Source organism: Rattus rattus, chromosome 4 (genome assembly GCF_011064425.1).
Source record: "Rattus rattus isolate New Zealand chromosome 4, Rrattus_CSIRO_v1, whole genome shotgun sequence".
In the NCBI taxonomy this organism is placed as follows: Eukaryota; Metazoa; Chordata; class Mammalia; order Rodentia; family Muridae; genus Rattus; species Rattus rattus.
The window spans coordinates 157,289,561-157,305,089 of record NC_046157.1 but is presented as its reverse complement, the minus strand read 5'-3'; the positions used below and the strand labels follow the sequence as shown (position 1 = coordinate 157,305,089).

At 46.1% G+C, this 15,529-nt stretch overlaps 1 protein-coding gene across 1 annotated transcript in view; it reads left to right on the top strand.

Moving 5' to 3' along the window:
- Positions 1-15,529, top strand: part of Dner (delta/notch like EGF repeat containing) — a 279,772-nt gene that overhangs the window by 96,760 nt on the left and 167,483 nt on the right. Inside the window, exons 2-4 of the mRNA XM_032901487.1 lie at positions 9,239-9,574; positions 11,777-11,871; positions 14,715-14,881. Coding sequence (XP_032757378.1) covers positions 9,239-9,574; positions 11,777-11,871; positions 14,715-14,881 — 598 coding nt within the window. The remainder of the gene's footprint in view (positions 1-9,238; positions 9,575-11,776; positions 11,872-14,714; positions 14,882-15,529) is intronic.

The window sequence follows — 15,529 nt, the reverse complement described above, 5'->3', positions numbered from 1 at the left end:
ATCACAAATGGGTATTGGATCCCTTGGGACTGGAGTTAGAGATGGTTGTGAGCTGTATATATAGGTGCAAAGAGCTGAATCTGGGTCCCCTAGAAAAGCAGCAAGTGTTCTTAACCTCAGAGCCAATTCTCCAGGCCCTGTCCCATGCTAATTTTAATATCTTATTATATCTATTTCAGTATATGCAAATTCTATGCCTTCTCCTCTGCTGTATTTGTTCAGTTGGACTTCCCCATTGTCACAGAGTATAGCTATCCCATAACCTTATCCGTATGCTGTAGGGATAAGGCATCTCTATTTGTCAAGTTACCTTGGCAATACTTTCATGTCTTGTATGAATTTTGGAACAACTTGACAAATTAGAAAACTAGATAGCAAGTGGGATTTTGGGTGGACTTGTATTGTTTGGCCTTGATTAGAATTCTTGTCACGTTGTCAGCTGAGCAGTCATGGTAACTTACTCCACTCAGTTTGAACACCTCAGATAGAATACACAGACAATAGTACCTGCCTCATTGGGCTGCAGGGAAGATTAAATGGGCGCACACAGGGAAGGCATTGAAAATGGCGCCAGGCATAATATAGGCATTTGGAAAGCTTAGCTATTAATATTCCTTGTTTTAAGTCATCTCATTAAAGGAACCAGGACAATTAATCAAGTCAGCTCATCAAAGGAACTAAGTGGGGCAATCACAAACTTTCAGATAGACTCTAGGCAAGGAGTCTTCTGAAGTGCATGAGTGTGGTTCTGTGTAATAGAGGAGGGGTTCTGTTGATCCGTAGTCCATGGTTCCACACATTGTATTGGGTCACACTGTGGTCTCCTTCCTTGTGTGATTTGTAGTTTTATATCCTGAGCTCATTGTAAGTGCTGGTGTGTACGCATGCGTGTGTGTGATTGTCCCGTGTCCTGAGCTGTGTGAGCTGTCATGCCATCATTACTACCACATTTTTATCTAAATTTCTTGTCTTACAGCATCAAAGAAAGGTCAATGGACACATGGGACAATGATGAGGGAGAATTTGGTAACCCGTGAGACCCTCATTCATCTGAAGATGTTGGAGGGATGTTAGACTTCCTTCTGTCTTTTCTCCAGGCTGGCTTGTAGATTTACTTATTTCCTATTCTGTCCTCTTTTCTAAGCAGCTGGGGAGACCTCGGGATGTTTTACACCATTGCCACCCTTCTTGGCTATGCTGAGAGCTGTATTTCCCATCTCTGTGTGATGTCTCCCTCTCAAATCCCAGCCTTCACATCTAAGTCTGTTAGCCTTGTGGTTAGTGAAATCGCCTCTTCAGCTGACTTTCTGGCTGCGAACTCTCTTGTTTTGAAACTTGAGGATCTCTTTCACCCCCCCCCCCGTATCCCCATTCAAACTCACCTTTGAATCAAAGCACCTTTTACCTGATTCGATGTTTAAAAGCACATTTTAAAACCAAGGTGGATTTGACCATCAGTCAATCTTTTACCATAGAAGGGTCAAATATTGAAATTTTCCATCAACAAAGTTTTATCTTATGGGGGTCCATATTATTCTCAGAGCCAAGGCAAGTCATAGGACCTGTAATCTTTGTTCACTAATGGTTTTTCCAGGCTCAGCTTGCAAGCCTTAGGGAATGAGATGGGTGACATCAACATGTTTGAAGCAATTCACAAGATGCTCTGGGCTGGGGAATGAGTTCACCAGGAGGCCTTTGATTCCATATGGCTGAGTGTTATTGACGATTTTCCCAGTGGGATTTTTCTAACCTTCTAATTTTATGCCTTAATTGTAGTGCTAACTATTTGCCTTTTAAAGAGGTGATTTGGATGATCAGCACTGTAGATTGTCTTAGAAACCCCGTGCATCTGCTGCATATTTCTGCAGATGTTCCTCTTTTGTTATTTATTTATTTTTTACTTATTCATTTTACACTACCCCCTCTTGGTCATCCCCTCCCACAATCCTTCCCCCTCCCCCTCTCCTCCTCTGAGCTGGTACGGGGGCCTGTGGGTATCCCCCACTCTGACAGTTCAAGTCAAGTTCTGCAGGAACTCTCTAACAGGCGCTACCTCTATTGATGTGAGCCTTAGCTTGTAGTGGCAGGGGCCACCTCTCTGTGCCCCAGAAGTCCTGATGTGCAGGTGGAACGTTTTCACTTCAGCCTGTGAGTAGGGCCACCCTGTGTTCACAGGTCTGCAAAGTCAAGGTGATGGTGTCTTTCTGCCTTGTCCCTCTACTCCCTGCCTTGACTCTTAACCTGCGGACTCCTCTCTGTTGGTGGCCATTTATGTTTCCTGCGTCTATTGCACATGGCTCTTTTAAGTTGGTAGGACTTTTCTGGTTGAACTCTTCTATCCTATTTTAATAAAACTTTACTAGATTTTCTTTGTTTCTTCTGACTTTAAAAGATTTAAAATGCCCCCCTTAGTGTACACACACACACACACACACACACACACACACACACACACACACACACGAGCAGATGTTGTTGGCTAGTAGATTTCTCTCCTGCCATTTATCTGAACATATATGCAATTGGGCATTTCGAGCTCTCATTGAGTTCAAAACAGTTATTGCTGGAGATCTAGGGCCTGCTCCCCTATGACTTGATATTTCTTTGTTTCCTTCTTAGTTCATTGCCTAGTGAAGCTGCCTGTACAAGGTCTGCAGCACATAGAAGGATTATCTCCAGGTAAATGAGGTTAGACAACACGAGGACTTTCACTTTGTCTATAGAGCCACCCTTCTGATCCAGCCCCTTGGAGCAGATGGGTTGACAAATTAGAGCAGTCATTTCCACTTCTGGTTAGAGATGCCAAAAAGAGAGCAGAGGAAATTTTGCACGCCTGCAGAGAGGAAGGCACCCCAAAATGGTCACACCAGTCAGGCATACAACACACTTGTCACTTCATGACCTAAAAGCCTTTTCCAATGGCTAGAGAAATGATTAAGCAGTTAAGAGCACTGAATGCTCTTCCAGAGGTCCTGAGTTCAAATCCCAGCAACCATGTGGGGGCTCACAACTGCTAATTCCTTCTCATTCACTCAGAAATGCTATTATCCCCCAGCCTCCAAACCAGTGCCCAGTACAGTGAGACTCTTAACTTCGTGCTATGTTAACCACAGAATTTTGCTATAAGGCTTAGACTTTTCTTTCTTCGAATACAAGTTTCTTTTATTGTTTTTAATTAGCGATGATGGCTACATCTTGAACTGCTTTAGAACTCTAAGCAAAAGAAGTGTTTTGAGCTGGGCATAGTAACACACCTTTAATCCCAGCACTCGATGAGGCAGAGGCAGGTGGATCTCTGTGACTGTGAGGCCAGCCTGGTCTACCATAGTGAGTCCCAGGATAGCCAGAGCTACACAGTGAAAACATGTCTCAAATGTATGTAAGTATATATGATTAATTATTGCTGTGTGTGTTTGAATGATGTGTGTGTGTGTGTGTGTGTGTGTGTGTGTGTGTGTGTGTGTGTGTGAATGCAGGTGTGTGTTTGTCACAGCACATGAGTGGAGGACAACTTTCAGGAATTAGTTTTCTCATTCCTTCATTGTTGGTTCTGGGGATCGAACTCCCGTTGTCAGGCTTGTATAAGTGCCTTTCCCCTCCAGCCCTCTCAGCAGCCCCGTGTAGTGGTTTTAAAATCTTCATCTTGCATCCAGCCAACTTTCTGAAGTTCCACGATCTAATAACTTATCTGCATGCATAATCCTACAGTCTGTGAATTACCACCCCTCCTCGGCTACACCAGGCTCTTTTTTTTTTGCCTCTCTGTACTGGCTCGAGCCTTTGATATGGTGCTCGGTGTCTCGGCCACAGTCAATATCTTTGCTTTGTTCTCAGCTTCAGAGAGAAGCCTTTCACCATTTTACGAATAAAAACGATGCTTGCTGGGGCCTTTTTTTTTTTTTTTTGAATGTGGATACTCTATCAGGTTAAGGAGTCTTCCCAAGAGTGTGTGTAGACCTTACAAGAAAACTTCTCAGCAGCCCGAGACGATCACAGGCAAGTTAATTGGCAGTTTGCTTGCAGGCTTCTCTTCCTAAGCAGTCCGGGAGGCAGGAGTTGACAGGCTTCCTGGGTTTATAGGATTGTGTCTTTGTAGGAGATTTTTTTTACCATGGTTGGTGCCTCTGAAAGAACAGAAACACACGCACTGGAGCAGTGTGTCAAGATTCTGAGGGAAATAATGTTATCTTGAGTGACTGAGAGAAGGCAGCATTCTGTTTGAAGCTGCAATGTTGTTGGCACTGTGTGGTCGGGGGTTTTTCCTGAGAATGTGGCTAGGAATAGAAACAAGGGCCAGAGGTTGGGTCAGGTTTTGGAGAAAGCTTCAAGCTGCATTCAGTTCCTCTGCAGCTGGACAGGACTTCATGATACACCAGAAAGACTCTTTACATGCTGACCAGACTAGAGGGAGAGCCTGAGAGAATTCAAGATGGCTTCCAAGGGCCTTGTGTTCTAGAAACATGGGAAAGAAGCAGGAAAACAATTAGGCACATCAGAGTTCCTGTTTAATGACTTTCTGTCATGGTGATGAGTTTGAATTCTACTTCCAGTGTTATTTAGCCTACTCACAAGTGGGGTTCACCTCACAGGCAAGAATCAAGAAACCAATGAAGAACTGAGGGGATGTTTCAACTGCCCAGGTTGATCTTGGAATCATTACTGAGTGGGTTGAGAGTTCTTAATATGGAGATGATGATGATGATGATGATGATGATGATGATGATGCTGATGATAATCAAGGTACAGGGCTGTGTATTTTAGTAAGATTTGTGCCTCTAGGTTTAGCCAAGTGATTGACTGAGTTTGCCTGGTACAGAAGTGTGGATTTCTTCTCATTTATTCCTAGTGAGAAACACTTGTGGACTCGGTGTTAGAACATAGTTGAGACCTTTACTAAGGGAACGAGGAAGAATTCCTTTTCCAGACAGAAGTGCTGTGACGTTTGGACCCTGGCTTCACTGTTTGGCTGTCTGTCAGCATGGGGATGCCAGCTGCATTCAAAGCCATCCCTGTGGGCAGCACAGACACTCTAGGAAGCAAAAGATGCTGGGTCTCCCTCTCCCTGTCATTCTGGGGATGTTGAGCCTAGGGCACTTCCTTTTCTTGCCCAAGGTCACCCCCACAGGAGAGTAGAATCCAGGTGTCCTCTGACATTCTTCCTCAGCCTCCCACAGCACCAGACTCACAGAGCCAGAGCTGTGTTGGCTCTGGTCCCATCCTAGTTGGCCGGTGCAGACTTTCTGAGCATTTCTGGACTGTGAGGTCCTTCCCATCCCACCTCCTCAGCTGGTCTCTGAGGACAGAGATGTGCTTGATTCTCTAAGTTGAGCGCTTTGCCCTGACAACAGAATAATCCGAGTTTGGATCTCAAGCCCTCAGGCGGTACTGGGTGGGTTGTGCTTGTGAGCCCAGCATCAAGATGGCACAAGGAAGCACTCCCTTCCCTGCCTTCTCAGGCAGTGGCTGTACACTATACTAACTCACTCTACTGCATGGGTCCAGGGTCGTAGAGACTGCCTGTTTTTATAGTTTTATAGTAGATTGAGAGTTATTTAGCCCTTCTACAAATGCAGCTATGAGATTACTTAAGGCTCTCAGTATTTCCCGTTTGACATACGATGCACCCCAAAGCAGCTTCTTTCACTCAAAGTCCCCCCCCCCACTTGGCCTCTTAGCAGCTGCGGGGTGCCAGGCACTGGGGTTGGGGGACATTCAAGTGAACTTAACAGATAGGAAAAGAACCTGACCTCACAGGCTTACGTTATAATAAAGGAAGACGGAAAGTAATACTCTTTTTTTTTTTTCAACATGGTAGAAGATGTCAGATCTTCGGGGAAAATAAAGTGGGAGAGGAGGAGTCATGGACAAGGATTGGAGACTACACTAATAACAAGGATGCCTGGGGACATCCTCATCAGAAAACAATAGTGAGCAAAGTCCCACAGGAAGCTTAAAGCAGCTGCCAAAATTAAGGCTTTCCAGGCTAAGGGGTAACCAGTATAAAGGCTGTGAGGCAGGGGAATACCTGGCAGGTCATAGAAGCCAAGGTCTGTGTCGAGATGATGGAGGGAGGGAAGGGATAGTTGAAGAGCTGGAGGCAGAACATACAGGCTGGTAAGAGTCCATTGAGACCTGGGCTTCTATTCTGAATCAGTCATTTCTTTAGGGCCAACAGTCAGCAGTGATAACGTAACAAATGTGCCCATCTTAGAGACGCGGTGGCCATACACAGTGCGTGGCAGGCTGGACCTGTCTTCTGTACTAGGTTCCTAGGTATGAACTCCACAGAGCAGATTTGATGGTCGTTTGAGCTTTTAGCATCGATTGCCAGGCATGGAGCAGTTCCAGCCACACAGTAAGCCCTCAGTCAATAGCTACACAGTGGTCCTCTTACTCTGCCTATTTTCCAAACACACATTTGAGCGCTCAGGGGCTGGCTCAGCGGGAGATGTACTGGTCACACCAGCGAAATAATCTGAGTCTGAATTCCAGCTCCTCAAGCTGTATGGGGTGACTTGTGCCTGTGACTCCAACACTGAGGGTGTACAAATGGATAGATTACTGGAGATTTCTGGCCAGCTAGTAAGACCATTGGTAAGCTCATAAGATCATTGGGAGAGTTTACCTCAAAGCATTAAGTGGAGAGGAGTGAGGGATGGGTGCCTGGTGTTGCCTTTGGCCTTCACACACATGTTCACACACATGCTCATGTGGGTTCACATGAACATGTACAAACATACCATGCACACATGGACAGACACAGATGCACAGAAACAACACGTTTGAGGTGGTATTCACCATAGACACTCAATTCCTATTAATTTCTCTTGTCTGAAGAAATGGAACTTACCCTTTGCTTGATTCAAAGGGCATGATAATTTGATGTCACATCGGTGGAGATGAATTAGAGGGATCATTCCCGGCTGGGCAGCAGGTGTGGTAGTGTGCTGGTATTGGTTAGTGGCTACAGTGGCTCTTTCTCAACCTTAACCCTCCCACATCCCAGCAGTGACACAGATTCAGGGGCGTAGGTTGTAAGGATGAGGCAGCTGCAATGTTCCTCTGGAGCATTGTGTAGACATTTGAGGGGCGCGGTGGGCATCATACCCAATAGCCACACATCTGGTAGCCTCGTGCCATAGGAAGGTGGCACATCCACCAGAAGGTTCTTTAGAGGGTATTGACAGCTGCATCTGATGTCCCTGGAAGGACACTTGGCCCCTCTGAGAGCGAGATGGCTCAGCAGTTGACTGTGGTGATGGAACTGAGGACCCAGAGCCTCCTTGTCCCTAGAATGTCAGTCTCACCTCAATGCCACCAATTCTTTCAGCTGCTTGATGGCAGCTTCAGCTTCTGGGAATTAATTTCTGCATCGATCCCTTCTGATTTAAATGGAGTTCTGCCTCTTTTTTTGGTTCGTGGATCCAATTTTTTCTTTGCGACAAGGTCAACCTTGGATGATTTAAACGTTGATTTCAGAAACATGGTTGTAATTGTCCCCTTTGTTCCAGCTAATTAAATCCTTCCTTCCTCCTGTCAACTAATTCTTGAGGTGACACTCACTCCACTGGGCTGCCCTAAAAATAAACTGAAAGCGAGCCAAGATTTTTGACGAAAGATGCAGCTTCTATCCCCCACCCCCATCACATGTTGTCCAAATATCAATCAATTCATCCATATTTATTTATTTCAACGCTTTTTTAAAAGTCTTCCCATCTCTCTTGATGTGTTGGAAATAGAGCAGTAAGTAGGGCACTTGAAAGTCTCTCATTCATGCTGCTCACTATTTTGGGGCAGGGGGGACAGGGAGAAAGGATTCTTTTAGATTTCATAGTGAGGGAAGTCTTCACCTATGGAGAACACCTATGGTGGCGTAGGGAGCTACTGCAGAGTCTGGAGAGGAGACTCCAGGAAGTGTACCAGCACGTGGCATGGCCCTGAGGTGGGAGGCTTCACACTGCCCAGAGACCTGTAGTCTACAAAGAAGGTGCAAGGAGGGGCGGGCTTCACCGTCTCGGAATGGTGAGTGGGGTTTACGCTGTGATTATCGATTATAAGTACTCAAAGTTGTTGGCTGTGTTGGTGCTCTCTTTGGAGGCTAACCCACTGATGGTAGAGGTTCCGGGTGATGTGGTACAGAAGTGATGTGGGGTTTGTGGAGCTTCGTTTGATTCAGTTCCCAATCTTCCATCCTTGAAGGAGTCTGCTGGAAACTGTTTGATGGGTATAATTAGCATAAGGAGAGCCATTTTACAGTGCAGAATTCTGGCCACATAGCCTTGTTGTGCAAACACATTTGAGCAAGGGAACAGAGAGTCCCCTTTCTGTGCCGTTGATTCCGTAGTGAATTCTATTCTGCACTCAGCTCTGAGAAGCTGGGGTGTAGTGGTTGTGATTGAATTTTCCTTTATCACGGGAACAAATTGTAACTGAATGGCTCAGGACTCTATTCCCAACTCTGGTGCCAGCTCCAGAGGAGCAGGTGGTCCTTGTGCCACTGGTCTGTCATGTTTTCCCAAGGACCAACAAACGGGCCCTTCCAAGGTCAGCAGCTAAAGAGACCAAGAGCATCGTGCACACAATGAGGACACATAGAACCGCCTTCCTATCCACTGAGACCTTGTTTCTCTGTGATGACCCTGCAGAGTGATGGGACCAAAAACCTCACAAAGCTCTGCTGAAGTTCTCACTGCGCTCTCTCCCAGCCAGACTATCGTGGGATCAGATGGCCCCGGAAACCATTAATTCAATAACACTATCTTAGAGATCTGTTCACAGGATCAGGTAGGAAGTTGCGAGAGATAGACAAGCCAGAAATTGGACAGCCATTTCTTATTCAGAAATCTTGCAAAAGGTTCAGGATGTGAAAAAGATTCCAATTTAGATCCCCGATGGCATTTGTCATGACCAGCCTCTTATGACAAAGTCTTTTCCGAAGAGTCTTACTTTAAACTTGTTGTCTTAAATGTTCTACTCAATGATGTGTTCCTGAAATCCGTGTGGTCTGGGGCTAAGGGTAGGGGTAGGCTGTTTGTTATCACGTTTCTCTTGCTATCTGGGATGAGTGTCCTGCTGGGATGATTTTGGAGGGGGGGCAGCGGCGTGGAGAGCAAAGGCCTGTGTGCTCTCTCTTAACTGTGTTAAGAGAGCAGAGCTGTAAGCCAGGCAGCTAATTTCCTATCATTAACACCATATTCCTTGTGAGGGAATAATTGACCCATTTATGGTCTCTTTTTAGTTTGTTGCAGATCCTTGTGCCAGCAACCCTTGTCACCATGGCAACTGCAGCAGCAGCAGCAGCAGCAGCAGCAGCAGCAGCAGCAGCAGCAGCAGCAGCGACAGCTACCTCTGCATTTGCAATGATGGATATGAAGGTCTTAACTGTGAACAACCACTTCCCAGTATTCCAACCTCTGGCTGGACAGAGTCCATGGCACCCAGACAGCTTCAGCCTGTCCCCGCCACCCAGGAGCCCGACATAATCCTGCCGCGCTCTCAGGCAACCGTGACACTGCCAACTTGGCAGCCAAAAACAGGGCAGAAAGTTGTAGAAATGAAATGGGATCAAGTAGAGGTAAGAAAATTGCATGGCATGTGTTTTTCACAGGAGAAAACAGAAATGTCAAAACAATCCTAGCAGTTTTAATACAAGCAATAAAAATAGAAGGCCTTTACGTGAGTCACTGAGCAAACCACGTATGTAACCCTGCATCCACCTTTACTTGTATACATGACTTTTTCCAGCACTGGGGATTGAACCTAGAACTTTACAGATGCCAGGCAAGTACTCTAGTACTGACAAGGTCTAGGCCGCTGAGGCCGACCTCTAACTTGTTACAGTGCACAGGTCCGCATATGCCCTCCCCTGCCCACCAAGTCCAGATTCTGTGATGATTTTCTGAGGAAAACAAAGGATTCAACAAAAATTTTAAAAAAATGAATTGGGCTATTTCCCAGAATAATTTCCGCATACATTTCTGGGCATTAATTTGGAATTTTGGAGCTAGTTCAAGGTGCGTGTGGTCACACAGGATGTGTGTGTGTATCTCAGGACCATGTATTGATGATCCAATTACCATGAATGTATGAGTGTGGTGCTCCTTTTATGTCTCAGATGATACTGTTTCACTCTGGTCCTCTTACAAACCTTTTGCCCCTGCTTCTGTAGGGGTCTTAAGTGTAGTCCAGTCTGGCCCGGAACTCACCGTATGGCCTAGACCAGCCTTAGACTTGTGTGGTCCTCTTCAGTATCTCAGGTGCTGGGATTTCAGGCTTCAACCATCACATCTTGCAATACACTTTAGAATTTTTTGACTTTAATTAAAAAATAAAACTAAAAAATTCCAATTTTTGTCTATAATTAATATATGCTATTAGCTATATATAGTATGTAGCAGATAGCTATATGTTATATGTACAGTATATATGGTATATACATAGTATATATAGTATGTGCTATTGGCATATACTAATTATACCTGATAATGAGTTTATTATGACTTTTATATATATGCATATGGATTTTGCTCATATTCACCCATTAGTCTCTCTTGGCCTAAGCAATAATCCCCCTCACCATCCCAGCTCTCTCCTGTCTGCTTTCAAGTCTTCTCTTGTGTGTGAGGCAGTCATTTTCATCATGGTTGTCTATAAGAGGGTGTGTAAGAGCTTGTTTGTAGGAGCATGGGTGCCGAATGGTTACACCACTGAAGAAAATGTCCCTCCTACTCCCTTCAAGCATTAGTTGTGTGTAAATCTTTAGATGGATGGGACCCTGTGAGCCTCTCCCCAGCCCATGATAGGATACTGATGGGCCGGATGCTGTGCAGATCGTTATACGTCATCACAGCCAGTGTGAGTTTAAGAGTGCCAACACCGTGTCGTGCCTGAAGGTCAGCATTCCCTTCACTCTGTCCTCTGGATCTTAAATTCTCTCCACCCCTTCTATTTCAATGTCCCCTGGCCTTTTAGAAGGGAAAAATACTTGTTTTATATTTATTTTATATTTAGTTGGGCATTCAACAGTACTTGTCAGTTTGTGGCCAGTCTGGCCTACATAGCGAGACTCTTAAAAACCAAACCAAACCAAACCAAACCAAACCAAACCAAACCAAACCAAACCAAACCAAACACCCTAAAACAAAAACTAACTGAAAAATAAAAGCCTACGACAACCAAACCCCAAGTTCTCGGTTAGGGAAATGTAGCTCAGTAGTAGAGACCTTGCCTATGTACCACCCTGGAATCAGTTCCCGCACTGGAAGAAAGCGTAGGAAAGAGAAGGGATGCGTCTCCAAACGCCACCTAGGCAGGGCTTGTGTGCTCCTGACACCCTCGGCACAGACCCCATTCTCAGCAAAGGCCCTGAGTCTTTGGAGGTATGGAGGCTGCTGCTTCTAGGCAAGAAGGTTTCTGCTAGTCCTTAGCAGTCTTTACGCCTCTGTCCTTTCATTGGTTAGTGCCACTAGGATCTGCAAAAGCAGGAGCCAATGGCTAATGGCCAAACGGAGAAGGCAGCGAGTGAGTCTTCACTGAAGCATCCATTCATCAGTTAACAACCCTGCCTGCTTGCTGATAGCTCTCTGAAAAGCTGGGTGACAAACTCAAATGGCGATGCTTTTCTTTTCTTTCCAGTCTCTAAGGTTCTAGTCCCCGCCATGGTCAGGTGACAGTGTTATCACTGAGCAAAACAGAAGGAACACAGCTTGTGGATTTTACTTTATGTTAGTATCTTGTGCTGTGGTTCCATCCAGGTAATGGGTCTTGTCTCTTCCAGGTGGTCCCTGATGTCGCCTGTGGGAATGCCAGTTCCAACAACTCTGCAGGTGGCCGCCTAGTGTCTTTTGAAGTGCCACAGAACACCTCTGTAAAGTAAGAGCTTTCTTGGTTCACGCCGGTTATGATCAACTCTCTATGTGCTGTGGTGGGGGTGTGTGTGTGTTCTTACCATGCATTTGGTGTGTCACTGGCCAATCCAGTGGGAATCTTGAATGAATCCCATGTAGAAACAGTGTCTCAGCCATTCAAAAAACAAGAGTTAGGAGGCTCATGGTGGGAGGTCTGGTCAGCTGTGGGAAATCAGATTGGATAAGTCAGGCCTGACAGGAGAGACCCTGAAGCATTAGAAAAGATTTGGAGTCTGCCACTTCCTCTCCCAGGTGACTTTTCCTTCTCAAAATTTTAGTGGACTATTAAATTCATTTGTGTAATTTACTCTAAATTAAAACAAAAATCTACACATCACGACTTTCCCTTTCAAAGCAAGCCACTTAGGAAAAGTGTTTGGTTCTAAATTTAAGCTGTTGGGTGACAGACTGGCCATTGTCTCCTGGGAGATAGAAATGAGGCAAGGGAAAACAAAATACAAAAACAAAAGGGAGAACAAAATACTCGTGGGAGGAAATACAGGGACGAAGAATGGAGCAGGGACTGAAGAAAAGATTGTCCAGCGACTGCCCCATCTGGGGATCCATCCCATATACAGATACCAAACCTGGGCACTATTGCTGATGCCCAGAAGTGCTTGCTGACAGGAGCCAGATATGGACGTCTCCTGAGAGGCTCTGCCAGAGTCCTACTGATACAGATGAGGATGGTTGCAGCGAATCATTGGACTGAACAAGGGGACCCCAGTGGAGGAGAAGTTAGAGAAAACACTGAAGGAGCTGAAGGGGTTTGCAACCCACAGGAAGAACAACAGTATCAACCAACCAAACCCCACCAGAGCTCCCAGAGACTAAACCAACAACCAATGAGTACACATGGAGGAACCCAGGGCTCCAGCCACATATGTAGCAGTGGATGGCATTGTCCAGCATTGGGAGGAGGAAAAGCCCTTGGTCCTGTGAAGGCTCTTTTCCCCAGTGTAGGAGAATGCTAGGGCTTCAGGTTGGAGTGGGTGGGTAGGAACGGGAGCATCCTTATAGAAGCAGGGGGAGGGAGAGAGGGTATAGAAGGGGAGGGGATAACAGTTGAAATGTAAATGCATAAAATATCCAAAAACAAATAAAATTAAAAAAGAAAGAAAGAAAAGAGGCAAAAGAAAACAGATTTGGGTGCCCAGCCACTGCTGTGTATGGGTGACTTACATAGACCTAGGGAAGATGGCACAGCTAGGAGTTGGAAGGGGCCAGCTCTAGGATGTCAAACACTGACGCATCTGTCCTTCTCTGGCTCTATTAACTGTCACCCTTCCTACTCTAGTCCTCACCGTCAGTACCCCAGGGAACTTTAGAAGACAAGAGACATGGAGCTTTGCCCGGCTAGTTCTGTGCATCGGCTCTCATTTATATGCATTGGCACACCATCCACCTATTCCATGGGTACTGATCAACTCTGCCCGCCTGGCGTTCCCAACAGTGAGCTTACTAACCATGTCTAGCAGAGGGGTTTTATTAAACTGACTCTTCATTTGTCCCCTGTGCCCCTCCCCTCCCTAGGCTGTGAGGTCATCCTGACAGAGGACAGCCTAGATAGGCACTGAAGGTCCGGGAAGAATGTCCCCATAGGAAGAGGTGGAGTGTGAGGCCACTCCTAGCTTCACCAGCAGGGGGAACCCCATGTTAAGTGTTTCCGAGTCCCTTCCACAGTGGCAAGGTTGGGAGCTTGAGGTAAACCAGTTCATCACTATTTTAATAAGTAGCTTATGTGTCTGCTCCTGAAGCAGCATCCTCCCGCTCTTTCTTGTGTGGCTCAGGCTATCTGCCTTTGTAACCTTCCTCGGCAGTCCTACTTGCTGACCCCACTCAGTAGGTTCCCTTTCTTCCTTCTCAACAAACATGGCATTCTCTGGACCTCTCAAAGGTGGCATCCTGTGGACAGAAACCCCAGGATGACCCAGACTGAGCAAGATGGGAATGACACAGGATCTATGATCACCCCAAACTGATATGTGGGTATTTTTGATCCCTTACCTTGTACTTTCACGTGTTCATGAGTTCAGTCGTTTGTTAAGATGTCCTTGAGCCCTGTGCCCCAACTGGGGAGCTTGTTCCAGGGGACCAGCTGTGTGGGTCTGCTGAGGGAGGGGGGTGGGAACTGATCCTCTAGGATACAAGGAGAATGAGCAACTGATGCAGAGGCCAGAGGTACAATTCCCATGGGGAGAAGGAACACATGATGCTTGGTGGCCAAGCATAAACCCAGGAAGAGATGTAGATAGCTGTTTGGTGCTGCAGCGCTGGGTGGCAGGGATGCAGGTCTGGGACTGCAGCTGAGAGAAAGATAGCTAGCAAGAGCTCACTGGCCTTAGATGACACACTATTCTCTGGACCTTATCCTGCAGGCTGTGAGAAGGTAGAGAGACCGGAAGCATGGGGACATGACACACTTTGCTTACTTGGATGGCATAGGTAGAAGGATGGGTTGGATTGCAGTATGCATCTGTGGTAGATGTAGTCAAGGTTCTTTTTACGTTTATCTGCCAAAGAGCTCATTCTGCTCTTCATTACTCACTATCATTACCAAAAGATGGGGTCCAGACCAGTCACTTTGTGGTAGACTTTGAACAAGTGGGAGGCAGACGCTTGCGATGAGTGTGGTTACTTTAGTGTGTACAAGTTGGGCGCTTGCTTATCTAACCATTTCTTTGCTTTCCTGACGCTTTTGTGTTGATGTACAGGCTGTCTGTATTTTCATCTTGAATCTGCTGAATTGGTTCTAAGGGGAACCTTAGCAGGGGTGGCTTTGCACTGACGTGTGGTTCTTATTCTCAGGATTCGTCAGGATGCTACCGCTTTGCTGATCTTGCTCTGGAAGGTCACAGCCACAGGCTTTCAACAGTGCTCCCTCATAGACGGGCGCAGCGTGACACCCCTCCAGGCTCCAGGGGGCCTTGTCCTGCTAGAGGAGATGCTGGCCTTGGGACCCAACCACTTCATTGGTGAGTTGGAGAAACCTGCTTTGGCGTTTAGATATGGTGCTTAGAGATTCTGTCTGGGGGATAGGGTGTGAATTCTAGACAGTGATTACGTGTCCTCCACTTCTACATGGTTGGAATGATAATCAGAATGTCCTGCTAACACTAGCATTTCCAGTGTGACCTTATGAGGATGAAACATGGATGCTAGACTGGAGATGCTGGGAACGCCATAGCAGCGTATTCCATTCTGGAGTTTCAGTGTGGAGACACAAGTTCAAGTTCAGAGCTCACTCAGGAAGCACCCAAGCTTCCTGCTCCTGCTGTTGGCCCTCAGTCCTGTCCCAGAGGATGGGGTCAGGCTGCAGTTGTCTCAGCAGGGGTTGGGAGGGTCTATGATATAGTGTAAATGAAATCGTAATGTTACAGGTACTAGGAATTATTCCAGGGTAGTTTCTCTCTTTTTTTTCTGAGCTACACTATTTTACAAAATGAGAGGCTTATTCTCCAAGATATGAGCTTGAAGCGGATTTGATAATGAAGGTCAAAGGCCAAGAGGAAATGTGTACCTTTAGTCACATCCATTGCCGTCTACCTTTGAGTCACCTTCTCCTCATGAGAACATCATTTCCAGGCGTTGGCAATTCAGATATGAGGATCAGGGCATTCGCT